The sequence below is a fragment of the Anomaloglossus baeobatrachus genome, chromosome 6 (genome assembly GCF_048569485.1).
Source record: "Anomaloglossus baeobatrachus isolate aAnoBae1 chromosome 6, aAnoBae1.hap1, whole genome shotgun sequence".
Taxonomy (NCBI): Eukaryota; Metazoa; Chordata; class Amphibia; order Anura; family Aromobatidae; genus Anomaloglossus; species Anomaloglossus baeobatrachus.
Window position 1 is genome coordinate 162,287,439 of NC_134358.1, and position 24,218 is coordinate 162,311,656.

Genomic DNA, 24,218 nt, shown 5'->3' on the forward strand with positions numbered 1-24,218 from the left:
AAGTTGCAAACTTTTTGTGCAACTATAATTTTTTCAGTTCCCTATTTTTTTACATGTTTTATTACAGAATTTTGAAACTGTATACAAAATGAATGTGTCAGCTACAACCCAGTGACAACCTGGTCTGAAACCAAACCGCAACTGTAAGTGTGGTGGCTGCCATATAATTTTAAGCAATGAGATAACAATCTATATCTTGTATTTGTTTATCTTGGCTGTTGGTACCAAGAGCCCAGACACATAAAAGATATAGATTTGGTTTTAGATCTGGTTTTCACTGGGTTGTGGGTTACACAGTCTTTTTATATACAATATTTAAGGTATATCAGTAGAGGTTAAGTTTTAGACTCACTTTGGTGCTTATTTATTGCTAATCATGAGATCAAGAGAAGAGAATTGGTTCATCGCCATTGACTCACTATTTGCATTTTTCTTAGGCCTAAGACACACGGCATGAAAATGAGAGCGAGTGGAATGCGATAAAACATCGCATTCCACTCGGACCAATATTAACCTATGTGCCAGCACCCATGAGCGATTATTTTTTCAACCCTAGTCGGACCAAGAAAACAGTCGCAGCATGCTGCAAGTGTAATGCGATCCTTGTTTCTATCGCACCCATTCATGTCTATGGGGCGAGAGAAACATCACACTGCACTCGCTGTACACTGGTGTACTGTGACTACAGTGCGAGAATGGCAATAGCCGGCAACGGAGGAGAGGGGGAGATAAATCCCTCCCCTCCATAGAGCCTGCCTGCCCCTCCTCAGTGCCGGCCCACCCCCCCTCAGTGCCAGCCTGCCCCCCACAGCTGTGGTTTGATCACACGATCGGACCTCAGTCGCAATGACACTCGCATGACACTCGACTCCTGCTGTGCTGCCAGCGTGAGCCGAGTGTCATGCGAGGATCGCAGTAGTCCCCGTGTGGCCCCGGCCTTATATTACAGAATTTTGGCAACAACTGATGAATGGAGGCCCTGTCTTTTATGGGTTCTACTACTATTTTAGACAAAGAGCTGTGAACCCTTATTTTGCTCACATGCACAAATTTTCTCATACATGTACATTTTTATATTCTTTCCTTATTCATTCATTTTTCTCTTTCTAAGGCCAATGTCTGCAATGAGCAAATCAGCTCCATGGCTGAGCAGACGCATCTCTTGGTCACATAGTTCGAGGTTCTTTGAAACATTTTTTGAGCGAAACCTGGATATGCAGGAGCCTCTATATTCTTATACATGATTCATTTCTTCTCACAGGAGTGTGCACCTGGCCATTATCGAGAGAATAAAGGCTTGTACCTTGGAAGATGTGTCCCTTGCAGATGTAATGGGCACTCCACTCGATGCCATGATGGATCTGGAATATGCATTGTAAGTTCCATTTCATTTTGAATATTTGTTATTTATTAAGAATGTTACATAACTAGACTAATGTCTGACTACAAAAAGTCACACAACTATTTTAGAGCTCTGATTTTCTGTAAATCAAACAACCAAGTTACAGACAAGTTGCATGCATGTCACATATTACCAGCGACTTGCATATGGCAAATATGTTACATGTGACAGAAAATGCCACTATCACAGTCACACTATGCCAGACCATAGGTAATTGTTACATCCAATATTGCAAAGTGTCAATGTGATTTCAGTGTTGTACATCATGTCACCGTTTTAGCCTAAATCAGAAATGTATTTACTCACGTACATTTTCAATTACATTATGGTTGGCACATGTCTGCAGTCAGCACCTTTTATACAGGTGATATAGGTAAAGTGTATGAATGAACTAACTGTATTGTATAAGCTGACATTTCTTAATGCCAGTGCACTATATGAAGTCCTTTTCAGTCTCCTCCAGCACATTATGCAACAGATTCATCAACCTGAGGAATCTGCTATTGCTGGGAAGGCACTGAAGTGCTATTCAGGTTATGTGCGCACCCTGACTATTTGGTTGCAGAAATCTCTGCACCAAATCTGCATCTGTTGGCAGAAAAAAAAATGCGGATTTTTGCAGAGTTTTTTGTCTTGGTTTTTTATATATTTTTGATGCTTTTTTTTTCCAAGTGTTTTCCATGCATTCTGGGGTGGAAAAACCTGAAATAATTGACATGCTGCGGATTTATTTCTGCACCAAATCTGCAAGGGAAAAAAAGCGACATGCCCAACACTTCAGAATTTTCATTGACTTTGCTGGAATCAGAATTTGCATGAAGATTTATGACAAAACTGCACATAAAAACACACTGTGTGTCTTAGGGTCGACATACAGAAATATGTAAGCGCTTGTGACCTAAAGCTGAAGTTCAGCTCTGATCATGAATGTGCTTGATCCTGGGCAGCCCTATGTAACGTGACAGTGTTTGTTTACCTGGAAGGAGGCAATACCCCCAAACCAAGTCATTCTTGTTATTAGAATTACATTTTTCTGCCATGTACAAAGTGTGCCAAAACATTGTATATGAAGCTGACACATAAAGACCACCTGATGTGCTCCATTTATAAGACTTGAGGGGCAGAAGGGCATTTGAATCCCTTACGCACCAGGTTCTGCCCCTCTTATAATTTCGCCTTGTCACAAATCATTTCTAATGAAATATTGAGCATGTGTAAATGAAGTAGAAATGCTGCCTTTGTGGCTGATTTTGGCTGCAGCCGTCAGATCTCCTGGTAGTTTGCAGTTCGTTCGGTTCAGGGAGCGGCTGTACATACATTCAGGACAAGCTGCTACAGGATGGCGCTGCATAGTATGCGGACTCAGAGCATCAGACTATGAGAACAGTCAGTAATTCTGCATGTCCTCATGTCTTAAAAAGGAAAAGTATGATTAAGCTCATGATATGTGGTCTGGAACATTACCATTACATTAGTACATAGCCCTATAATAAGAGCATAGTAATTACTACTAGGAGGCCTATTTAATTAGCACAATTGCTTTTTTGTGTCTGTTGGAACATGTAAAGAGAAGAGAATTGAGAAAACAGTTTCATCAATTATGTTATTAGAATGTACTCATGCACTGATTTGCTCCTGATTGTGTGTAGAATTGCCAGCATAACACGGAGGGCGACCACTGCCAACTGTGCAAAGAAGGCTACAGCGGGGATGCCACCCAAGGCTCGTGCGCGTTATGTCCCTGCCCTCTCCCCGTGGCTTCAAACAGGTGGGTCTGTCATGTATCACACGTATTATATTATAAGCTGGTATGAAGAAGTAATATAACTGAAGGGAAATTATATACCTGAATCATTATTTTGCAATATTCAATTTAGTATGAATTATATTGCGTTATGTCTATGTACGGTTTCCAGGAAGAAGTATGACAGTCACTTACTGCTTTCTCAGTGCTGTAAGATAGACATAACAGTGCCCAATCTGCAATAAGAACAGTATCAAAAGGAATCTGTCACCAGGTTTTTGTCCCTTGACAGCCGTACATTGTAGGGGCAGAAACTCTGATTCCAGCGAATTGTCACTTACTGGGCTCTTTGTTTTCATTTTGGTGAAATCAATGTTTTATCAGCAGGAGATTATCACTAGAGGACTAGTAAATCTGTTGCCATGTAGCCCTCCATATTAATGTGCTCTGTATAATTCTGCCCCCACCACTGATTGGAAGTTTTCTGCCTATCCACAGTCAAGGGAGGAGAAAAAGGAGATAAGGCAAAAACATAATGCAAAAATATAACAATTTTATTAATAATATAATATAAATACAGTACAAGAGAATAAAGGACAAAATAATAGTGGATAAAAGTGCGGCTGTAAATGGAAAAAACCCTGACATGCAATATGCAAGAGCCGCTGCATTACCTGATGGTGAATGGGGCTGGTTCCGGAGGCAAGTGCTACCTGTTCATGGTTCTCACCCTGACATGCCCCACATGTTCATTTGAGAGGGCACCGGCTCCTTTTGTAGCCCCCCCTTTTTGAGGCACTCATGTCTTTACACACACATTATATGTGCCCTCTTATGTCCGAGCCGCTGCTTATCCTCATTTTCTGGTGATACTTATACCAGCCATTGCTGATTTTACCCACATACGTCCATTTAATACCTTTTTGGGCCTGGTTCCGCTTTGGCAACTAATTTAACCCCCCTTTTACTCAGGAAATATCCCCTTTTTCCTCACCCACACCCTGTTTACCTTTCCAATTTTTGTCCTTTATTCTCTTGCACTGTATTTATATTTTTAATAAAATTGTTATATTTTTGCATTATTTTTTTGCCTTATCTCCTTTTTCTCCTCCCTTGACATGTTTATTGGAGTCGGCAATTCTCCCAAGGGATACCATCTTGCTATCCACTCGGTGTATTAGCTATGGCCGAATTATTGTATTTAATGTGCCTATCCACAGTGTACACTGAAACTACCGATCAGTGGGCGGGGTTATACAGAGAACGGATAGAACTACAGCAGATTAACACTAAAAATACTGGACTCGTGACACCTATATAGAAATACATGGTGCAAAGTAGTCAAAATGACTACCTCAGTAGTTCTAGTGTTAAACAGTGATCTAATCAAAACAGCAGCAGGAAGCTCAGTAAGGGACATATAACTGGAATCAGGGTCTCTGTCTCTATATTATGCTGTTTTCAGATGAGGTAGCAAAAACCTGGTGACAGATTCCCTTTAATATTATGCCAATTCTTCTGCCTAACATGAAGAGAGCTGTTCTGGTGCTCATTATTTATTTACACACATAATATTGCTTTTAGTTTTTAGAAAGTGTTAATGATCTTTTTTCTTTATAGTTTTGCTACCGGATGTTCTGGAAGTGGCAGAAATATCCGGTGTTTCTGTAAACCAGGATACACTGGGTTCAACTGTGGGGAGTAAGTATACTGCGATCTAATAGAATACGTCACTGCACGCTATTGCTTTCATTACTTTATAAAGGTATATGGGGTTTTTCAAGCCAGATGTCGGAAGCCACGTGTCACAGCAGTGTGTCACATAACATGATGTTCACCTATAGATCTTCTGTTTTGTAGATGTGCACACGGCTATTATGGAAATCCTTTAAGGCTTGGTGGCAAGTGTCTGCCATGTAACTGTGGAAACAATGGCCAGCAGAGAAGTTGTGATCCCCTAACAGGAGGTGGGTGTGAAGATTAATGTCTCTTTCCAGTTCCTCCTCATTACTGTCATTAATCAAGGATGAAGCTTCAGCTCCAGACTGTTGGACTTGGCTGTAGGCCACATAGTCCATAGATAGTTCATTATATCCGTCTTATGAGGGAGGTATTAATACGTTGTAGAGATCATTTGTATAATGAAAAATGAATAAATGAACCTGCCAACTGCTGCTCGATACCATATCAATAATGTGATATCTTTATATATATATTTATTTCCTACATTATAGAATGTCTTGATGAAGATCCCAAAGACACAGGAGGTGATGACTGTAAGTAGAGACACTACAGAGAAATTCATCAGTAAAAATAGAAAGTGTGTCTATCCAGAACTGCAAATATATCACATCGAGTCCCTGTGTTACTCTGTCGGTGGGCTTGGCTACCTCTTCTATGTAGGGCAAGAAGGAGATGTCACATGAAGGGATTATATCTGCTTATATAAGACTAAAGGCCGCTTTACACGCAACAACATCGCTAATGAGATATCGTTGGGGTCACTGAATTCGTGACTCACATCCGGCCTTGTTAGCGATGTCGTTACGTGTGACACCTACGAGCGACCACTAACGATCAGATATACTCACCAAATCGTTGATCGTTGACACGTCATTCCTTTCCCAAATCTCATTGCTGGTGCTGGACGCAGGTTATTCGTCGTTCCTGAGGCAGCACACATCGCTATGTGTGACACCTCGGGAACAACGAACAACAATGTTCCTACGTCCTCCGGCAACGAGGTGGGCGTGTCGTTAATGCGGCTGGTCTCCGCCCCTCCGCGTCTATTGGCGAGCCGCTGTGTGACGTCGCTGTGATGGCGCACAAACCTCCCCCTTAAAAAAGAGGTTGAACGCCACCCACAGCGACGTCGCTAGGAAGGTAAGTATGTGTGACGCGTCCTAGCAATATTGTTCGCCACGGGCAACAGTTTGCCCGTGACGCACAAACGACGGGGTCGAGTGCGATCACTAGCGACATCGCTAGCGTTTTCGCAGCGTGTAAAGCGCCCTTAAGTCTAGATGTGTCATGGTGGTAAAGATTCCCACCAGATTGCAGATTTTAGGAGCCACAGAGTGTAAAAAAGTAAAACACAGACTTAACTAGGTAATTTATTGGTGGTGTATGGTAGAAAGACACCAAAATGGAGCCTAAACGGGGCACAAAAAGTCCCTTTGACCCACATAAGAAGACCATGATAGTTTGGGGGCTTGGTTGGAGATTTTGCATTGAAGCTTCAAGTTACGTCACTGGGTCAATCCTAGGTTTTCAACCTGTAGTATCTGTCTGCAAGACATAAAATCAAGGTCTCCCTGCTTTGTTTTTACTTGAATACTGCCCAGCTATCTTACATAAAGTGCGACTACCAGGAATAAATAAACTTATTTCCGCCAACTTTCAGTCATGGGGGCTTGCATGGAGCCATGACAGGCACCACTAAGGGGCACTTTGCACACTGCAACATCGCAGGTGCGATGTCGGTGGGGTCAAATTGAAAATGACGCACTTCCGGCATCGCATGCGACATCGCAGTGTGTAAAGGCTGGATGATACGATTAACGAGCGCAAAAGCGTCGTAATCGTATCATCGGTGCAGCGTCGGCGTAATCCATGATTACGCTGACGCGACGGTCCGATGTTGTTCCTCGCTCCTGCGGCATCACACATCGCTGTGTGTGAAGTCGCAGGAGCGAGGAACGTCTCCTACCGGCCTCACTGCGGCTTCCGTAGGATATGCGGAAGGAAGGAGGTGGGCAGGATGTTTACATCCTGCTCATTTCCGCCCCTCCGCTCTGATTGGCTGCCTGCCGTGTGACGTCGCAGTGACGCCGCACGACCCGCCCCCTTAACAAGGAGGCGGGTCGCCGGCCACAGGGACGTCGCACGGCAGGTGAGTGTGTGTGTGAAGCTGGCGTAGCGATAACTTTCGCTACGCCAGCTATCACCACATATCGCTGCTGCGACGGGGGCGGGCACTATCGCACTCGGCATCGCAGCATCGGGCTGCGATGTCGTAGTGTGCAAAGCCCGCCTAACAGCACTGCTTACTATACAATAAGTGGTGGATGGATCACTGCCCGTCACTTTGACTGACAACTCGCTCTGCACAGATGCGCTGCAGAGTTGGCTGTCAATCAAAGTACCAGGCAGTGATTCATCCGCCACTCAGTGTAGTGAGCGGTGCTATGAGTGGTGACTGTAGCAGCCAGGCTACATTGTAATACTATTTACCTGTAAATTAACCCTATATCTCTAACTAAATAGCATTTAAGGCTGCATTCGCACCTTATTCTTTTGCAGTGATTTTCCAAAATTGTGGTAAAAATATTACAGTTGTATCACAATTGCCCAAAAAGCATATTGAAGTAGGCGCATATGAACGCAGACTGAATCCTAATCTGATGATCATGTGTTCATGACTGTTTCTTTCCAGCATGTGACACCTGCGTCGATACCCTCCTTATGGACCTAATGACGGTAAATGATGAACTCAACCTAATTAAGGCGAGATTGCAGAGCATCAATGCCACCTCCCGGGCCCTGCAACAGATCAGAGCTCTAGAAGCCCGCATCCGAGAAGTAAAGGTAAGGATGGAAGTGCCATGTGCTTTCTCTTCATTGCCATTGGTATAATTTGATGTAACTATATTATGCTAAATCCCCTTATTCCCATGCAAATTTTTAACCTACTGCTCCCCCAGCCCTATAACATACCTTAATGTATAATGTGGAACACATACTAGAACACATTAAAGGGGTTTAACATTTATATAAAACTGAATGCTGATCCTTAGGACAGTCCATAATATCATATAGGTGCAGGCTATTCCAATAAATGTACAAAGTGCACTGAGCAATATAAACCAATACAGAGTCCATTGGGTACAGGGAGTCCAAAACCTGAAAACCCATTAAGATTAGTTGGTTTTATTGTATACTAATCAGTTAGCTAACACCCTCACATTCTCACAACATCGCATAGGCACATACAGCATGCACATTTTTTTGATAGAGTATCACAAAATCATGGTTATTTTTCAAAGTTACAGACAAGTAAAATTATACTAAAAATGGTATTTATTTCCGGATTTATTTTGCAGCGACAGTATGACAGTTACAACAGTAAACTCACAAGTCAGCGTGTGAAGGTGAACAGCCTGGACACAGAAACAAATGCCCTCAAAGTGCAGATAACAGGTCTGCTAAAAAAGGTAAGTGTGAAGCCCCGCAAGTATTGTGTCGGTGCATTACCTTCAGGGACTCCACGCAGCTGGATCCTGTCACAGGTAGGAGATCTTCTTCTAGGATTGTCGTGACGCCACTCTCAGAATTGCGGTCAGTGGGGACCGCCACTGCAGGTTAAGGGATGCCTGGGGCTGATGGTGGGTGCAGTCAGTTGTAATAGCCTCCTGAGAGTGAGGCAAGCCCCAGGGCCCTGTGTAGGTGTGTAGAACCACAAGGCGCAGAATAACTCCACACAAGCAGATTGTCTTTCAGGGGTTTTACTCACAGTTGATGGCAGGGTGAGTAACCCGGGCGTAGCTGGGATGAAGCAGGCTGGAACCAGGTATCCTTCAGGCTGACTGATGATGGTGACTACCGACTCGCCTTCCTTAGCCCTTGGTGGTTTGGGGTAACCCCGACTTTGAGTCCCTATGGGGGTCACCCAGGGAAGATGCTGAAGCCTCTCTCCCCTTCGTTTGCCGTGTGCTTGTCGCCTGGGCCAGGCCACTCCAGCTGCTTGCCTCCTGTGACCTATGGGCCCTAACTGTGGCTACGTGGCTGCGGCTTTTAGGTGTTGTGGTGTGGGCTTTGAGGGCCCCACACCGGCAGGTTTAGCAAAAGAAAGCTGGATCTATCTCCGCTTCGGGATCTGCCGCCCGTTTGGGCCTGGTACTCCCTAGCAGTCTCCTTACTTTCCACTCCGTGCTCTCTCTTTAGCTGAGATGGATTTCGGGTAGCACTCCTAGGTGACCGTTCTCCCCCGTCGGTAGCCACTGCGCGGACGCTGTCAGACTACAGCAGCCCAGGGGAAGGGGTCAGCTCTCCTCGGAGCTCCCTGGACTCTGCACTGAACCGGCTCACATCTGGGACCTTCACTGCTGCTCCTGTCAGAGCTTCACTTTTCTGCTCCTCACTCCTCCACACTCTGCTGCAGACTCTAGACTGTTTACTCCTCCTTCTCTTTTCCCTTTTGTGCCTGCCTACGCCACCTAGCAACCAGACTCTCTTACCACACCCCTTGAGAGGAGATGGAGGCTTTTGGCCCCCTCCACTATTCCAGTGAAGGTGAAGGCTTTTCCCCCTCCTGGGATCCCCAGGGGTCCTCTCATGGGTACATGTGTGAGACCTGATCACTATGCGCCTGTGTTCCACACCCCGGTCAGCCTTCTGGATTACCTGTATTGTACTGTCCCCAGCATGGGTGCAGTACTCAGTGGTGCCTGACCAGGTCAGGGGCGCCACATAAGCACAATCTAAAGCCCCCCGTCACATTTAGCGTCTTACCAGCGATCCCGAAAACGATGCGACTTAATAAGGATCGCTGGTAAGTCGCTGGGAGGTCGCTGGTGAGATGTCACACAGTCAGATCTTACCAACAACGCAGTAACGATACAGGTCGCAGTAGCGACCTGTATAACGATCTCTGCTGTCATTGGGACCCTGTCACACAATGTCAAACATAGCAATGCGTTTTGCCCAGCAGGACATCGTCTTTGAAGACAATGGTCCAGGACATTCAGCAACGACCGGCGACCTCACAGCAGGGGCCAGGTCGTTGCTGGATGTCACACATAACGAGATCGCTAGCGAGATCGCTGTTGCGTCACAAAAACCGTGACTAACAGAATGACCTTACATTCTACTGTTAATGTCCAACTTTTGTTATTATGATTTAGTTTTTAATATATGTTATAGCGGATCTCTGTTTCTTTTAAAGCAGAGCTCTGTTTCTTGTATACCAAGTTCAAAATCCCCATTGACTTACTGTAGGTTTAATGCATAGCACACTGGTGTCACAATACATATGGGATAGCTGGGGACCGGTGCTCCTAGGCTGCCCTTCAACCTAGGGGGGCCTATGCTATCCCTAACCTCAGGGATACTCCTGATGGTGGAGAGGCCTGAGTCTGCATCCTGGCCCTGTTCCTGACCAGTCCTGATCTGATTCCCTCTCACCTTCCCCCAGGGAGGGACGGGACAGGAGTGTGGTGAAACCCACAGAAAAATACAGACAGGGGAAAACCAAAACTCTGTCACACAGCATGCACACATAAAGGTAAAGACAATAAAAGGTTCAAGAGGAAAAACAAAAGCAGGAAGGAAGCAACAAAACAGGGGTAAACTCTACAATTGCACTAAGCAAATAAGCACAACTTCCACCAGACAGTCTAGGACACCACACCTCACAGACCAACATAGAATAAACTATAGCTGGCATCGGTGTAAGTTTTCAACCAACATAACTAGGAGGGGAGCAGATGTGATAGGCCTCTCAACATGTGACCAAAGGAGCAAGCAGACCAGCAGAAATTAACTTTTGCTAGCCTGCCTATGAATCAGCACGTCGATGCCCGAATCTGAATGTGTTTATCCCAGATACCAGAGAAGCCATCAGGTGGAGTGTCAGAATCTGCATTCTGAACAGCGCCCAACACCACCATGCTAAAATGGGGAGACAGAAGGCGCAATAGGATCTTATCCGGTGTAAAGCGTTTAGAGGTAAAGAGAGGTACACTCACCTGGTCGGGTTGTGACAGTCACAACTCCTTAGTAAGCATGTGAGTGTCCGCGTGGTCCAAGCGGCGGCCCCGTGCAGGATACAGCAGAAAATATTTTATAGGAAAAAACGGGTTTAATGCCGCGCTAAAGGATCACTGATGTCAGTAAGATGAAAATCTCTTTTCTTTGTCGCTCCATTGGGAGACCCAGACAATTGGGTGTATAGGCTATGCCTCCGGAGGCCGCACAAAGTATTACACTAAAAGTGTAAAGCCCCTCCCCTTCTGCCTATGCACCCCCCGTGCTCCCACGGGCTCCTCAGTTTTTTGCTTTGTGCGAAGGAGGCAGACATGCACGCAAGCTCCACAGCTTAGTCAGCAGCAGCTGCTGACTATGTCGGATGGAAGAAAAGAGGGCCCTTAACAGGGCCCCCAGCATGCTCCCTTCTCACCCCACTCTTGTCGGCGGTGTTGTTAAGGTTGAGGTATCCATTGCGGGTACGGAGGCTGGAGCCCACATGCTGTTTTCCTTCCCCATCCCCCTTAGGGCTCTGGGTGAAGTGGGATCCTAATCGGTCTCCAGGCACTGAGACCGTGCTCCATCCACAGCTCCTGAGGACTCTGCTGGATAGGAGCCGAGTATCGTTCAGGGACATGGCCCTGCTACTTTGAGGTACTCTGTGTCCCCGTGGGGACCGCGCACAGCAACACTCCAGCATTGCTGGGTGTGCTAGTGCACCGGGGACCGCGGCGCTGACCGCGTTTGTGCCATTACACACTGCAGCGTCGCTGAGTGTGTCAGTGTATGGGGACTGCCGCGCTGACCGCCGCTGCCATTGTTATCACTGCGGCGCGGCTGGGACTGTTAGTGCGCCGGGGACTTCCGCGCCGACCGCGCTTATACGGCGGCCGCGCTTATAACTCGAGTCCCCGGCTTTTGCGGCCTAGTCTCTTTTTCTTCCCGCCCCCAGCCCTGCCAGTCAGGGGAAGGGCGGGACGCTGTACAGGACGGCAGCACTGAGGGCTGGAGCATGCTTTGCATACTCCACCCCCCTCACTGTGCACAGTGGGGCACCAGTTCCCGCACTTTCTGGGTCACGCCCACGGCTCCCTCCTCTCCTCAGAACGCCGGCAGCCATTCCTGTCAGCTCCTCTGATGCTGCAGAGGGGAGACAAGCTCTGGGGGACCCAGGCAGGGATTCTGGTGGCCACACAACCGCTTTAAGCGGGCGGTAAGCAGCACCTGAGGTGCTGGCCCCACTTGTGCAGAAGTGTAATTATAGATTATATGTTTATAGGCTATACTTTACACTGTATGGTGCACGGTTGATTTCTGGCTATATACCCTATTGTGTTGCTCAGGGGAGACAACAGCATGGCGCCCACAAGAGGCAGGGGTGCCAAAACACAGGCTTACTATGCTGCCTGCGCCGCATGTACGACCTCGCTACCGGCAGGTTCCACTGACCCTCATTGTGTGCACTGCTCGGCCCCTGTGGCACTTGCTCAGCCGGAGCCTCTGCTAAGGGGGGCCCAGGGGGAACCACCAGCTAACACTGTCCAGGTGACAGGGACGGAGTTTGCAGTTTTTACTGACAGACTTTCTGAGACTATGGCTAAGATTCTAGAAGCTTTGCAGTCCAGACCGGTATCTCAGACCATGGGCACTGTGGAATCATTGCCCCCTGGTTCCCCTCAGGTGGAACAACAATGTTCCCCCGGGGTGTCTCATAGATCCCAGGGTGAGGTCTCTGACACGGACCGCAGCCCCAGACCGCCTAAGCGAGCTCGCTGGGAAATCCCCTCGACCTCATCACATTGTTCAGGGTCTCAGAGGGAGGACTCTCTGTATGATGAAGCGGAGGTAGCTGATCAGGATTCTGATCCTGAGGCCGCTCTCAACCTTGATACTCCTGATGGTGACGCCATAGTGAATGATCTTATCGCGTCCATACATCAAATGTTGGATATTTCTCCCTCGGCTCCTCCAGTGGAGGAGTCAGCCTCTCAGCAGGAGAAATTCCATTTCAGGTTCCCCAAGCGTACAACGAGTATGTTTCTGGATCACTCCGACTTCAGAGAGGCAGTCCAGAAACACCGAGTTTGTCCAGATAAGCGTTTTTCCAAGCGCCTTAAGGATACACGTTATCCCTTCCCCCCTGACGTGGTCAAGGGCTGGACTCAGTGTCCCAAGGTGGATCCTCCAATCTCCAGACTGGCGGCTAGATCCATAGTTGCAGTTGAAGATGGGGATTCGCTCAAGGATGCCACTGACAGACAGATGGAGCTCTGGTTGAAATCCATCTATGAAGCTATCGGCGCGTCTTTTGCTCCAGCATTCGCAGCCGTATGGGCACTCCAAGCTATTGCAGCGGGTCAAGCGCAAATTGACGCACTCACACGTACGTCTGCGCCGCAAGTGGCGTCCATAACTTCTCAAACGTCGGCATTTGTGTCTTACGCTATTAATGCTGTCCTGGACTCTGCGAGCCGTACGGCGGTTGCAGCCAACAATTCGGTGGCAATACGCAGGGCCTTGTGGCTGCGGGAATGGAAGGCAGATTCGGCTTCCAAAAAGTGCTTAACCGGTTTGCCATTTTCTGGCGACCGTTTGTTTGGTGAGAGGCTGGATGAAATCATCAAACAATCCAAGGGAAAGGAAACATCCTTACCCCAGGCCAAACCAAAATTACCCCAACAGAGGAGGGGACAGTCGAGGTTTCGGTCCTTTCGGGGTGCGGGCAGGTCCCAATTCTCCTCGTACAAAAGGCCTCAGAAGGATCAGAGGAACTCCGATCCATGGCGGTCTAAGTCACGTCCTAAAAAGACCGCCGGAGGTGCCGCTACCAAGGCGGCTTCCTCATGACTTACGGCCTCCTCACACCGCATCCTCGGTCGGTGGCAGGCTCTCCCGCTTTTCCGACATTTGGCTGCCACAGGTAAAAGACCGTTGGGTGAGAGACATTCTGTCTCACGGTTACAGGATAGAGTTCAGCTCTCGTCCTCCGACTCGATTTTTCAGAACATCTCCGCCTCCCGAGCGAGCCGATGCTCTTCTGCAGGCGCTGGGCACTCTGAAGACAGAAGGAGTGGTGGTCCCTGTTCCTCTTCAGCAACAGGGTCACGGTTTTTACACCAACCTGTTTATGGTTCCAAAGAAGGACGGGTCTTTCCGTCCTGTCCTGGACCTAAAACTGCTCAACAAACACGTAAAGGCCAGGCGGTTCCGGATGGAATCCCTCCGCTCCGTCATCGCCTCAATGTCCCAAGGAGATTTCCTTGCATCGATCGATATCAAAGATGCTTATCTCCACGTACCGATTGCTCCAGAGCATCAGCGCTTCCTGCGCTTCGCCATAGGAGACGAACACCTTCAGTTCGTGGCACTGCCGTTCGGCCTGGCGACAGCCCCACGGGTTTTCACCAAGGTCATGGCTGCAGTAGTTGCGGTCCTCCACTCTCAGGGTCACTCGGTGATCCCTTACTTAGACGATCTGCTGGTCAAGGCTCCCTCTCAAGAGGCATGCCAGCACAGCCTCACCGCTACTCTGGAGACTCTCCAGAGTTTCGGGTGGATCATCAATTTTCCAAAGTCAAATCTGACACCGGCCCAATCGCTGACATATCTTGGCATGGAGTTTCATACCCTCTCAGCGATAGTGAAGCTTCCGCTGAACAAGCAGCGTTCACTACAGACGGGGGTGCAATCTCTCCTTCAAGGTCAGTCACACCCCTTGAGGCGCCTCATGCACTTCCTGGGGAAGATGGTGGCAGCAATGGAGGCAGTCCCTTTCGCGCAGTTTCACCTGCGTCCTCTTCAATGGGACATCCTACGCAAATGGGACAGGAAGCCGACGTCCCTCGACAGGAACGTCTCCCTCTCTCAGGCAACCAAAGCTTCCCTTCGGTGGTGGCTTCATCCCACTTCATTATCGAAGGGGAAATCCTTCCTACCCCCATCCTGGGCGGTGGTCACGACGGACGCGAGTCTGTCAGGGTGGGGAGCAGTTTTTCTCCACCACAGGGCTCAGGGTACGTGGACTCGGCAGGAGTCCTCACTTCAGATCAATGTTCTGGAGATCAGGGCAGTGTATCTAGCCCTAAAAGCGTTCCAGCAGTGGCTGGAAGGCAAGCAGATCCAATTCAGTCGGACAACTCCACAGCGGTGGCTTACATCAACCACCAAGGAGGAACACGCAGTCGGCAAGCCTTCCAGGAAGTCCAGCGGATTTTGATGTGGGTGGAAGCCACGGCCTCCACCATCTCCGCAGTTCACATCCCGGGCGTGGAAAACTGGGAAGCAGATTTTCTCAGTCGCCAGGGCATGGACGCAGGGGAATGGTCCCTTCACCCGGACGTGTTTCAGGAGATCTGTTGCCGCTGGGGGATGCCGGACGTCGACCTAATGGCGTCCCGGCACAACAACAAGGTCACGGCATTCATGGCACGTTATCACGATCACAGAGCTCTGGCGGCAGACGCCTTAGTTCAGGATTGGTCGCAGTTTCAACTCCCTTATGTGTTTCCTCCGCTGGCACTGTTGCCCAGAGTGTTACGCAAGATCAGGGCCGACTGCCGCCGCGCCATCCTCGTCGCTCCAGACTGGCCGAGGAGGTCGTGGTACCCGGATCTGTGGCATCTCACGGTCGGCCAACCGTGGGCACTACCAGACCGACCAGACTTGCTGTCTCAAGGGCCGTTTTTCCATCTGAATTCTGCGGCCCTCAACCTGACTGTGTGGCCATTGAGTCCTGGATCTTAGCGTCTTCAGGATTATCTCAAGAGGTCATTGCCACTATGAGACAGGCTAGGAAACCAACGTCCGCCAAGATCTACCACAGGACGTGGAAAATATTCCTGTCATGGTGCTCTGATCAGGGTTTTTCTCCCTGGCCATTTGCCTTGCCCACTTTTCTGTCCTTTCTTCAGTCCGGATTGGAAAAGGGTTTGTCGCTTGGCTCCCTTAAGGGACAAGTCTCTGCGCTCTCTGTGTTTTTTCAGAAGCGCTTGGCCAGACTTCCACAGGTACGCACGTTCCTGCAGGGGGTTTGTCACATCGTCCCTCCTTACAAACGTCCGTTGGAACCCTGGGATCTGAACAGGGTGCTGATGGTTCTTCAGAAACCACCGTTCGAGCCAATGAGGGATATTTCTCTCGCACGCCTTTCGCAGAAAGTGGTTTTCCTAGTAGCAGTCACTTCACTTCGGAGAGTGTCTGAGCTAGCAGCATTGTCATGCAAAGCCCCTTTCCTGGTGTTTCACCAGGACAAGGTGGTTCTGCGTCCGGTTCCGGAATTTCTACCTAAGGTGGTATCCCCTTTTCATCTCAATCAGGATATCTCCTTACCCTCTTTTTGCCCTCATCCAATTCACCAATGTGAAAAGGATTTGCACTTGTTAGATCTGGTGAGAGCACTCAGACTCTACATTTCTCGTACGGCGCCCCTGCGCCGCTCGGATGCACTCTTTGTCCTTGTCGCTGGCCAGCGTAAAGGGTCACAGGCTTCCAAATCAACCCTGGCTCGGTGGATCAAGGAACCAATTCTCGAAGCTTACCGTTCTGCTGGGCTTCCGGTTCCCTCAGGGCTGAAGGCCCATTCTACCAGAGCCGTGGGTGCGTCCTGGGCTTTGAGGCACCAGGCTACGGCTCAGCAGGTGTGTCAGGCGGCTACCTGGTCGAGCCTGCACACTTTCACGAAACACTATCAGGTGCATACCTATGCTTCGGCGGATGCCAGCCTAGGTAGGCGAGTCCTTCAGGCGGCGGTTGCCCACCTGTAGGACGGAGCCGTTACGGCTCTATTATGAGGTATTATTTACCCACCCAGGGACTGCTTTTGGACGTCCCAATTGTCTGGGTCTCCCAATGGAGCGACAAAGAAGAAGGGAATTTTGTTTACTTACCGTAAATTCCTTTTCTTCTAGCTCCAATTGGGAGACCCAGCACCCGAACCTGTTTTTTTGTGTACACATGTTGTTCATGTTGAATGGTTTCAGTTCTCCGATATTCCTTCGGATTGAATTTACTTTAAACCAGTTTATAATTTTTTTTCCTCCTTCTTGCTTTTGCACCAAAACTGAGGAGCCCGTGGGAGCACGGGGGGTGTATAGGCAGAAGGGGAGGGGCTTTACATTTTTAGTGTAATACTTTGTGCGGCCTCCGGAGGCATAGCCTATACACCCAATTGTCTGGGTCTCCCAATTAGAGCTAGAAGAAAAGGAATTTACGGTAAGTAAACAAAATTCCCTTCTTTTATTTTAGTCAATCCAACGCGTTTCAGAGACAAGGACCGTCTCCTTCTTCAGGGAAAAATGATGAAGGATGATTTCTTTTTTTCCTTGAAGAAGGAGAAGGTCCTTGTCTCTGAAACGCGTTGGATTGACTAAAATAAAAGAGATTTTCATCTTACTGACATCAGTGATCTTTTAGCGTGGCATTAAACCCGTTTTTTCCTATATAATATTTTCTCCCAACACCACCATGACAGTCGGCAAAGTTCGTGCAAAATTCTGTGTGACAACTGGCTGCTGCAACCATTACTTCGAGCCTAAAGGGAATGTGTAAGAAGGTTTTTACTATGTTATCTGAGAGCAGCATGATGTAGAAACAGAGACTCTAAGTTCAAGGACGTGTCACTTACTGGACTGCTTGGTGCAGTTTTGTTACAATACCAGTTTTCTCAAATGTAAATGTAACAGTGGTCAGAAAAATGAGGTGTGTTTAAGCCGGCCCACACCACTGATTGGCAGCAGATTCTACATCAATCATTTTTGGGGGTGGGGTTACACAGATTAGCCTGACTGGTTTGCATGTGAGACCTAGTCCGGCAAAACGTCAGGCAGCTGCAGAGCAAGTGGCACATCTTGGAATCCGTCTTTCTGCTACTACATTGTGCTGCCCTCAGTTTAGCAAAAACCTGATGACAGATTCCCTTTAATGTGTTATTAATTAATTCAGTATACAAACAATATGGAGTAAGCTCCTTAGCTCCCTCTTGTGGTGGGGCAGACAGTTAGAATATTTTATATGTGTGTCAGTCAAGAAGATTTGGAGTTCTGTATGAGGAAAAACTGAGCTCTGACCACTATAAAAATATCAAGAAATGAATCAGCAAATACATTTTTAAACTATTTGGACTGAAAAAGGAAATTTTCTATTTTGAATGTGGTTTTATTAATATAGTGATTGTACAACATTCTAATATTTCTTTGTTTACTTGTGTTTCGTGGCTCCTAAGGTGTTAAAGGTACTTTACACGCTGCGACATCGCTACCGATATTTCGTCAGGGTCACGTTGTTAGTGACGCACATCCGGCGCCGGTAGCGACATCGCAGCGTGTGACACCAAGGAGCGACGATCAACGATCGCAAAATCGTTCAAAAACAGTGACCGTTGACACGTCGCTCCTTTCCTTAACCCCATAGCGACGGCCTAACGTCTCAAGACGTCGGAAAAACAGGGTACTTTTCTTCAGCGCTCTATTGGGAGACCCAGACGATTGGGGTATAGCTACTGCCCTCTGGAGGCCACACAAAGCACTACATTAAAAGTGCAAGGCCCCTCCCCCTCTGGCTATACCCCCCCGTGGTATCACGGGTTCTCCAGTTTTAGCTTTGTGTGCGAAGGAGGTCAGACATTCCATGCATAGCTCCACAGATTTTAGTCAGCAGTAGCTGCTGACTATTTCGGATGGAAGTAAAGAGGACACATATAGTGTCCCCAGCATGCTCCCTTCTCACCCCTGGATGGTGTTGTAAGGTTGAGGTACCTATTGCTGGTACAGGGCTGGAGCCTGACATGCTGTTTTCCTTCCACATCCCCTTGTAGGGCTCTGTGGAAGTGGGATCCTGCCGGCCTCTCAGCTCTGATGCCGGGCTCCATCCACAGACCCATTAGAACCTGATGGAGACGGAGCAGGAGTACGATCAGGGACAGGCCCTGCATCATACAGGTACTCTGTGTCCCCGGCAGGCACAGACACACTCCGGGCTGGCTGGGTGTTGTAGTGCGCCGGGGACCGCAACGTGGAGTTGGTGTCCCTACAGATTACTGGGGGATTGTTTGTGTTTGGGAACGCAGCGCCGACCCCCTCTGGACCGGGCGGCGCTGCTGTGACTTGTGGTGCGCCGGGGATCCGCCGTCCGCGCTTTTACGGCGGCGGCGGTTATAAATTTAGTCCCCGGCTTTTTGGGCCTAGGACGCCGGCAGCTCCGTTTCGTTCCCGCCCCCACCCTGTCATTCAGGGTAGGGGAGAGACGCTGTTCGCTAGCAGCGACGAGGGCTGGAGCCTGATTTACATGCTCCAGCCCTCTCACTTGGCACAGAGGGAAGCAGGCTTCCCGCTCTTGGCCAGGAACGCCCAGGGCCCGCCCCCCTTCCTCTCTCGAGACGCCGGCAGCCATTACATGCATGCCTGGCTGGAGGAAGGACGCAAGGCTCTGGGAGACCTGGACTAGGGGCTATCTGGCGACCACACACCCGCTTTTTAAGCGGGCGGTAAGCGATTTTTCTGTGCTGGTCCCTCTAGTGCCTCACTGTGTATCAGTGTACTGGGTACAGATATATAGTTATTGTATTACTTGCACTGTGAGGTGCGCTTCTGGCTGCATATCCCAGATCGCTCTGTGGAAGCAGCAACATGTCATCCTCAAAACGCAAGGCGGCCAAGGCAAAAAGGGCTGTGTATACTGCGTGTGCTGCATGTGGGGCTAATCTACCAGCAGGCTCCGATGACCCCCATTGTGTGCAATGCTCCGACCCGGTGCTGCTTCGCCAGCCGGAGTCAGGAGAGGTAGCGACCCAGGCTGAGACGCTTGTAAGTTCTGCCCCGGTGACAGGGACAGACTTTGCAGTTTTTGCAGATAATATGTCTGTATCTATGGCAAAAATCCTTGAGACCTTGCAATCTATGCATGGGGCTCAGTCTCTGGGCACGGCGAGGCCTCTGTCCTCAGGTCCCCCTTACTTGGAATGTATCCAGCCCACAGGGGGGTCCCCGGCTTCACAGGCCGAGGATTATGACTCAGATGATGGCCCCAGCCACCCTAAGCGAGCTCGCTGGGAAAGACCCTCGACGTCTTCACACTGCTCAGGGTCTCAGCGCAATCAGTCTCCCTGTGATGTGTCTGATGAGAGTGATCAGGAATCCACTCCTGGAACCCCTCTCAACCTGGATACCCCGGATGGGGATGCCATGGTAAACGACCTTATCTCAGCCATCAATAGGCTGTTGGATATTTCTCCCCCAGCCCCTTCAGCAGAAGAGGCGGCTGCGGAGCAGGAAAAGTTTCGTTTCCTTTATCCCAAGCGTAAATTGAGTGCTTTGTTAGATCACTCTGACTTCAGAGAATCAATCCAGAAGCACGACGCTCACCCAGAAAGGCGTTTCTCTAAACGATCTAAAGATACGCGTTTCCCTTTCCCCCCTGAGGTGGTCAAGCGCTGGACACAGTGTCCAAAGGTAGACCCCCCGATTTCCAAACTTGCAGCTAGATCCATAGTTGCAGTGGAGGATGGCGCTTCACTTAAAGATGCCAATGACAGACAGATGGACCTTTGGTTAAAATCTGTCTATGAAGCTATAGGCGCGTCGTTTGCTCCGGCATTCGCAGCCGTATGGGCACTCCAGGCTATTTCAGCTGGCTTAGCAAAAGTGGATGCTATCATGCATCCAGCAGTGCCGCAAGTGGCGCACCTTACCACGCAGATGTCGGCGTTTGCGTCTTACGCTATCAATGCGGTCCTAGAATCTACCAGTCGCACCTCAATGGCGTCCGCCAATTCGGTAGTTTTGCGCAGAGCCTTGTGGTTAAAGGACTGGAAAGCAGATGCTGGTTCCAAAAAATGTTTAACCAGTTTGCCTTTGTCTAGAGATAGACTGTTTGGCGAGCCATTGGCTGACATCATTAAGCAGTCCAAGGGTAAAGACTCCTCTTTACCACAACCCAGAACATCCAAACCTCAGCAGAAAAAGTGGCAGCAGAGGTTTCAGTCCTTTCGAGGTTCGGGCAAGACACCATTTACCTCGTCCAAAGGGACTCAGAGGACGCAAAGAAACTCAGATTCGTGGCGGACTCACACACGCCCCAAGAAAGCAAATGGAGGTACCGCTTCCAAAGCGGCTACCTCATGACTTCCAGCCCCCCCCCTCCGCATCGCCGGTCGGGGGCAGGCTCTCCCGCTTTTCCGGCATTTGGATGTCACAGGTCAAAGACCGGTGGGTGACGGACATTTTGTCTCGCGGGTACAGAATCGAGTTCAATTCTCGTCCTCCAGCTCGGTTCTTCAGAACCTCCCCACATCCAGACCGAGCAGATGCTCTGCTGCAGGCGGTGGATTCCCTAAAAGCGGAAGGAGTGGTTATCCCAGTCCCTCCTCAGGAACAAGGGCAAGGGTTTTACTCCAATCTCTTTGTGGTTCCAAAAAAGGACGGCTCGTTCCGTCCTGTTCTGGACCTAAAACGGCTCAACAAACATGTGCACGCCAGGAGGTTCCGGATGGAAACCCTCCGCTCTGTCATTGCCTCAATGTCCAGAGGAGACTTCCTTGCCTCAATAGACATCAAAGATGCTTATCTCCACGTGCCAATTGCTACAGAACATCAACGTTTTCTACGTTTTGTGATAGGAGACGACCATTTTCAGTTCGTAGCTCTTCCATTTGGTCTGGCGACAGCCCCACGGGTCTTCACCAAGGTCATGGCGGCGGTGGTAGCAGTCTTGCACTCTCAGGGACACTCGGTGATCCCTTACCTAGACGACTTATTGGTCAAAGCTCCCTCTCAGGAGGCATGTCAGCACAGCCTGAATGCTACGCTGGAGACTCTACAGTCTTTCGGATGGATCATCAACTTTCCAAAGTCGATCCTATCACCGACTCAGTCACTAACGTATCTTGGCATGGAGTTTCATACTCTAGCAGCGATAGTGAAGCTTCCGCTGGACAAGCAGCGGTCACTACAGACAGGGGTGCAATCTCTTCTGCAGGGCCAGTTGCATCCCTTGCGGCGCCTCATGCATTTCCTAGGGAAGATGGTGGCAGCCATGGAAGCAGTTCCCTTTGCGCAGTTTCATCTGCGCCCACTTCAATGGGACATTCTCCGCCAATGGGACGGGAAGTCAACGTCCCTGGACAGGAAAGTCTCGCTTTCCCAGACGGCCAAGGACTCTCTACAATGGTGGCTCCTTCCCACCTCATTATCTCAGGGAAGATCCTTCCTGCCCCCATCCTGGGCAGTAGTTACGACAGATGCGAGTCTGTCGGGGTGGGGAGCAGTGTTTCTCCACCACAGGGCTCAGGGGACGTGGACTCCGCAGGAGTCCACCCTTCAGATCAATGTTCTGGAAATCAGAGCAGTGTATCTTGCCCTACTGGCCTTCCAGCAGTGGCTGGAAGGAAAGCAGATCCGAATCCAATCGGACAACTCCACAGCGGTGGCATACATCAACCACCAAGGAGGGACGCGCAGTCGGCAAGCCTTCCAAGAAGTCCGGCGCATTCTAATGTGGGTGGAGGACAGAGCATCCACCATATCCGCGGTTCACATCCCAGGCGTAGAAAACTGGGAAGCAGACTTCCTCAGTCGCCAGGGCATGGACGCAGGGGAATGGTCCCTTCACCCGGACGTGTTTCAGGAAATCTGTCGCCGCTGGGGAGTGCCGGACGTCGACCTAATGGCATCCCGGCACAACAACAAGGTCCCGGCATTCATGGCGAGGTCGCGCGATCAAAGAGCTCTGGCGGCAGACGCCTTGGTTCAAGATTGGTCGCAGTTTCAGCTCCCTTACGTGTTTCCGCCTCTGGCGCTCTTGCCCAGAGTGCTACGCAAGATCAGATCCGAGTGCAGCCGCATCATACTCGTCGCTCCAAACTGGCCGAGGAGGTCGTGGTATCCGGATCTGTGGCATCTCACGATCGGTCGACCGTGGTCACTGCCAGACCGACCAGACTTACTGTCCCAAGGGCCGTTTTTCCATCAGAATTCTGCGGCCCTGAACCTGACTGTGTGGCCATTGAGTCCTGGATCCTAGCATCTGCAGGATTATCTCAAGGAGTGATTGCCACAATGAGACAAGCTAGAAAGTCGAATTCTGCTAAGATCTACCACAGAACGTGGAAGATTTTCTTATCCTGGTGCTCGGCCCAGGGAGTGTCTCCCTGGCCATTTGCATTACCCAAGTTTCTTTCTTTCCTGCAATCGGGGTTAGAAAAGGGCTTGTCGCTCAGCTCCCTTAAAGGGCAAGTTTCGGCACTATCCGTGTTTTTTCAGAAGCGTCTAGCACGTCTTCCTAAGGTGCGCACGTTCCTGCAGGGGGTCTGTCATATTGTGCCCCCGTACAAGCGACCGTTAGATCCATGGGATCTGAACAGGGTACTAGTTGCTCTCCAGAAGCCGCCCTTCGAGCCTCTGAAGGAAGTTTCCTTTTCTCGGCTGTCGCAGAAAGTGGCGTTTCTTGTTGCCATCACATCGCTTCGGCGAGTGTCTGAGCTGGCAGCTCTGTCATCCAAGGCTCCCTTCCTGGTGTTCCACCAGGACAAGGTTGTGCTGCGCCCCATTCCGGAGTTTCTTCCTAAGGTCGTATCCTCTTTTCATCTTAATCAGGATATTTCCTTGCCTTCTTTTTGCCCTCATCCGGTTCACCGGTATGAAAAGGACTTACGTTTGCTAGATCTGGTGAGAGCACTCAGAATCTACATTTCCCGCACGGCGCCCATACGCCGTTCCGATGCACTTTTTGTCCTTGTCGCTGGTCCGCGCAAGGGGTTGCAGGCTTCTAAAGCCACCCTGGCTCGATGGATCAAAGAACCAATTCTTGAAGCCTACCGTTCTGCGGGGCTTCCGGTTCCTTCAGGGCTAAAAGCCCACTCAACCAGAGCCGTGGGTGCGTCCTGGGCATTACGTCACCAGGCTTCGGCTCAACAGGTGTGCCAGGCAGCTACCTGGTCCAGTCTGCACACTTTCACCAAGCATTATCAGGTGCATACCTATGCTTCGGCGGATGCCAGCTTAGGTAGAAGAGTCCTGCAGGCGGCAGTGACACCCCCATAGGGGAGGGCTGTTTTGCAGCTCTAACATGAGGTATTTATTTACCCACCCAGGGACAGCTTTTGGACGTCCCAATCGTCTGGGTCTCCCAATAGAGCGCTGAAGAAGAAGGGAATTTTGTTACTTACCGTAAATTCCTTTTCTTCTAGCTCTTATTGGGAGACCCAGCACCCGCCCTGTTGTCCTTCGGGATGTTTTTTTGTTGTTTGCGGGTACACATGTTGTTCATGTTGAACGGTTTTTCAGTTCTCCGATGTTATTCGGAGTTAATTTGTTTAAACCAGTTATTGGCTTCCTCCTT

At 49.5% G+C, this 24,218-nt stretch overlaps 1 protein-coding gene across 1 annotated transcript in view; it reads left to right on the top strand.

The window, feature by feature from the left end:
- Nucleotides 1–24,218, top strand: part of LAMA3 (laminin subunit alpha 3) — a 291,632-nt gene that overhangs the window by 188,747 nt on the left and 78,667 nt on the right. Inside the window, exons 37-43 of the mRNA XM_075353342.1 lie at nucleotides 1,262–1,375; nucleotides 3,052–3,170; nucleotides 4,767–4,847; nucleotides 5,007–5,113; nucleotides 5,381–5,422; nucleotides 7,582–7,733; nucleotides 8,249–8,359. Coding sequence (XP_075209457.1) covers nucleotides 1,262–1,375; nucleotides 3,052–3,170; nucleotides 4,767–4,847; nucleotides 5,007–5,113; nucleotides 5,381–5,422; nucleotides 7,582–7,733; nucleotides 8,249–8,359 — 726 coding nt within the window. The remainder of the gene's footprint in view (nucleotides 1–1,261; nucleotides 1,376–3,051; nucleotides 3,171–4,766; nucleotides 4,848–5,006; nucleotides 5,114–5,380; nucleotides 5,423–7,581; nucleotides 7,734–8,248; nucleotides 8,360–24,218) is intronic.